The sequence below is a fragment of the Pygoscelis adeliae genome, unplaced genomic scaffold (assembly GCF_000699105.1).
Source record: "Pygoscelis adeliae isolate BGI_AS28 unplaced genomic scaffold, ASM69910v1 Scaffold142, whole genome shotgun sequence".
Taxonomy (NCBI): domain Eukaryota; kingdom Metazoa; phylum Chordata; class Aves; order Sphenisciformes; family Spheniscidae; genus Pygoscelis; species Pygoscelis adeliae.
In genome coordinates this window covers 249600-254150 of record NW_008824247.1, presented here as the reverse complement: position 1 = coordinate 254150, position 4551 = coordinate 249600, and the positions used below count along the sequence as shown (strand labels likewise).

At 40.3% G+C, this 4551-nt stretch overlaps 1 protein-coding gene across 1 annotated transcript in view; it reads left to right on the top strand.

The window, feature by feature from the left end:
- The window catches only part of RNF17 (ring finger protein 17), a 55135-nt gene that overhangs the window by 24668 nt on the left and 25916 nt on the right, over positions 1 to 4551 (top strand). The window contains exons 20-21 of the mRNA XM_009335274.1: positions 1904 to 2024; positions 2781 to 2898. Coding sequence (XP_009333549.1) covers positions 1904 to 2024; positions 2781 to 2898 — 239 coding nt within the window. The remainder of the gene's footprint in view (positions 1 to 1903; positions 2025 to 2780; positions 2899 to 4551) is intronic.

The following is a 4551-nucleotide window of genomic DNA, read 5'->3' as shown; positions in this document are numbered from 1 at the left end:
CAGAACTGGCCCCAATACTGAGCCCTGGGGAACACCGCTCGTGACCGGCCGCCAACTGGATTGAACTCCATTCACCGCAACTCTCTGGGCCCAGCTGTCCAGCCAGTTTTTTACCCAGCAAAGAGTCCACCTGTCTAAGCCGTGAGCCGCCAGCTTCTCCAGGAGAATGCTGTGGGGGACAGTGCCAAAGGCTTTACTAAAGTCCAGGTAGACCACATCCACAGCCTTTCCCTCCTCCACCAGGCGGGTCACCTGGTCATAGAATAAGATCAGGTTGGTCAAGCAGGACCTGCCTCATGAACCCGTGTTGGCTGGGCCTGATGCCCTGGTTGTCCCGCACATGCCTTGTGAGCGCCCTCAAGATGAACTGCTCCATAATCTTCCCCGGCACCGAGGTCAGGCTGACAGGCCTGTAGTTCCCCGGATCCTCCTTCCGGCCCTTCTTGTAGATGGGGGTCACATTGGCAAGCCTCCAGTCGTCCGGGACCTCCCCCGTTAACCAGGACTCTTGAGCACATACTACTAGGCTTCCTCACTTTGAACATAAAGGAGAAGGGGCTGAAGAGTTACAGGTACAGATGGGTATATGACTACTAGAGAATGGTCTGAAAAAACTTGAACCCATCAGTTATTCTCAAATTTCAGTATTCTTATGCCATATATTGGTTATGGTGAAACACTCTGGCAAGGTGTTTACACTTGAAGTTTGTGTAAGAAATAACTTCCTGTTGCTATTAGTTTTAATGCAAGTAATAGAAAGATCAGCAGGCTTCAGTCTGCTTATGTGTTGCTATGGTTTCAAATCTTTTCTATTTAAAAAAAAAATTTAAGGATTTAAAATTCTTTGAAGCATGAATGAACACAAGGTTGCAAAATCAAGCATTCAGAAGGTAGGTTGGTTGTGCAACCTATTCTGTTGCATGTAAGCATTGGTAAGTCTTCACACGTGATCACATATTGCATTGCCTCAAATGTAAGTTGGCTGTTTAAGAGATTTGAATTAGGCTGTTACAAGACAGGTCGGACTTTTTTCAGCCTGTTAATACAGTTTGCAGGCATTGTAATGGACTTGGATGGTGCAGAAATCTTGACCAAGACTGGAATGAGCAGTGCTTAAGATGGTGTCGGTTTTGCATTCCCCAGCCCTTTCTTTTAATGGTTATTTAACCTGTCAGTCAGTCTTATTTTCATATTCCCGACTGCCTGTATCCTAAGAATGTCTGCAGAAAACATTCTTTATTTCCTTTCTCTCCCTTTTCCCCCGCCTGTGTTACTCTTTCTTTTGATGCAATAAACAAGAAGGAGGAAACTAATATTCAGTTACTTTAAAATTGAGCCATAGTGTAACCACCAAAGTTTGCAAAGAAGATGCTAAACAAAAATTCTTTTAATCAAAGCACTTAATCTCATTTGATTTCCTGTGTGTCCCTTTTTTTATGTCTCCTAATTAATACCTTTCAAAAATCTGGCAGGAATTTTCTGACATAGGTACTGTGGTACTCTGGTGTCTCTGTGTTTAGTCCTTCAGACTTCTACAATGGTATAGTCATGTTAATCTTAGATGCTTTGAGTCTGGGTTATTACATCATGATAAGCAAAACAGGATGAAGGCTTTCTTTACCACCTCTCTGCAGTAATCTTTCCTGATCTCTGCAGCCAATTCTATGCCTACCCATAAAGGGAGGCAAGGAGAAGTAAGCTCTTTCTATTTCAGCAAGAATGTATCTGAATTTGAGGTTCATGCTCAGCTGCCGGCAGGGAGGGGGGATCATCTGAAAGCAAATCAAATAATGGTAATGTGGAACCACAAGCCACCAAACCACCAAAGCAAAGGCTGTGATTTGGCTGAAATGAGATGGTCTTGATATGTGATGGTAGATACATAATTTGAGTTATTCTTTAGGCCATCAGGTGCAGGCTGGCTTTCATTGAGCCTTATAAAGGGGCAAATGAGTGGAACAGAGAAGCCAAGGAAAGATTTGAAGAAATGACTGAAGATAAGCTTATGCTGTGTTCAGTTGTTGGTAAGTTATCAAGAGTGTATTAATTTATATTTAAATATTATTAAATTAATTCAGATGTAGAAACATGCACTTTCATATTTTAAATAGTATTTATTTGAAATGCTTATGTTCATGCTTATAACAGGTAGCCTGGAGTGAGAATATCTAAACATGAACTAATTGGAGGAGACATAACAGATACAACTTCTGACAAAAGCTCTGTTTATGTCTTCTCTTACAGACCGCACCAGCGTTACGTGATACAAATATCCTAGTTTATTAAGATGGGCTTGTTTCCAAAAGTACTAGCTATCCTTGACTCTTTCTGACTTTATTGGTATCTGGGAGTGTGATCGCTGCTGCTCTAAAACATCGGGGGGGCGGGGGGAAAAGTCAGCTAACACATATATGCCTTAGTAGGATTTTTCTCAATACCATTTATCGTTAATATGCAGCTAGTTATTTTTCAACACCTGTGGAATGGTCTAATAAATGACCATCTAATAAATTTCATCTAATAAATGAAATACATGTAGCAGTTGGTTTCTTTGTACAAAAATATTTTCTAATTGTTGGTGTATTTTAAGTTAATTTTGTAGGTATGTGCAAAGCTAAGCCTCTACATATCGTTGATGTTCAGAATCAATTATTTTATAAATCAAATGTAGTTTTACAAAATTCTGTCTCTTAGTACCATTTGCTGTGTCTCTAAAACCATAAATAGTCTTTATACTGTCATTGATTGGCACTAATTATGTTTATATTATTTATTCACAGAAATTTTAGATAATAACATCTTATCTGTTGAACTCTCTGACTCTTCTGCTGTTCATGGAAGAAGCTTTAGTATTAACTGCCAGCTAGTTAAAGAAGACTTAGCATCCTACATACCTGGGTAAATACGCTGTGCATAACTTAAGCATTTAGAAATACTGAATTTGTGTAACAAAATTACTGGCTTTAGTATGTCACCTCCAGTGACTGGAATTTACCACATTTGTGATAAATTCATTACAAATCACATCCATCAACTGACATAAGTTACAGAGTATAACTGCAGTTTGGCATAGTTGAGTTCTCAAACGAAATCTTGACTAACAATTTATTGAAATTGATTCAAAAGTTGATGAAATGTTTTGCATCATACTTGTAATGTACTTAAGTGCCAAATCTTCCCAAACTGGTAATAGTTAAGGTTCCCATTCTTTGTAGTAAGAAAAGAAATATCACTTGTGTATTTAACCTGCACCTGAGGTAAGTCATGTCTTTGGAAGGTCTGTAATTAGAAAACAGATACTCAGATAACCAGCTATGACAGTGACAGAAGAGTTGAAGCCTGCTGGAGGACAGGAGGCTGGGAAGGAGATAACACTGCTGCATTTAATTTGCTGGCTTTTTAAAAAGATAATCCCTGGGCTGTATTCATGAAAATCAGTAATTACTGTTTCATTAATAATTTTTGAATACTGATAAAAATAAAAAGATTGTTAAATAGAAAGTTTTGATTCCAAAAGGAAATGCCTGAATGTGCTTCTTTCAGGAGGAAGCAAATAAGTGGATTTTCATCTCTTAGCTCAGAAATGTAACTAAACCCTAGTAACACTTTTCTTGTACTAGTCACAATTTTTAGTAAGGTTTTCATAAAGTTAAGCAGCTTTATTTAAACCTGAACAGCTGAATTGTTTTGTCACTGTCAGTAGGGTATTTTGTTGTGTTACAGCTATACTTAGATGCCTGCTTGCGGCCTGCAAACAAATGGGTATGTTACTTGAATATAAGTTGCTGTGTAACACTGATAACTTTACTAATGTGGATTTTTTTTGTCACTCGCTCACTCCCCCTTCTTTTGTTGGACTGCGAAGAAAATAGAAGAAACAGGAGCAAGAAAACTCATGGGTCAAAATAAAGACAGGGAAATTGCTTACCAAGTACTATTGCAGGCAAAACAGACTTAAATTAACTTCATTAAACTTAATTAATTACTAATTAGCATAAATATTTAATTACCGATTCAGGCATTGGGACACACAAGACAAACATTTATAGCACCTACCCTCCCCCTTTCCCGGGCTCAACTTCACTCCAAGCACCCCTCCTCCCCCTCATACTCTCTGGTTAACACTCAGTCCCTTCAGTGAGGCAGTGAGCAGTGCAGGGGGTTGGGGTCAGGACACAGCAATTCCTCCCTGCTCCTCCTTCCTTCTTCCTCTTTTCTTCCTGTGCTGCAGCGTGCGCCCTCCACAGGCCTCAGTCCCCTCAGGAGTGTGCCTCTTCCTCCACAAAATACCGTCTACTTTTCTGACCTTGGTGTTCCCTATGTTATTTCTCTTCTGTTCCCTCCTCTTTCTCCCTGGCGTTTTCTGCCCTTCATTAAATTAGAGGTGCCACCAGCTTCACTGAAGGGTTCAGCCATGTCCTGTGGAGGGTCTGTTTCAGAGACGGCTGAAACAGGCTGCGTCCACCATGGGGCAGCACCTGGCTGCTCCTCACAGAGGTCGCCCCTGCAGCCCCTCTCCCCAGCTACCAACATCTTGCCATTTACACCCAG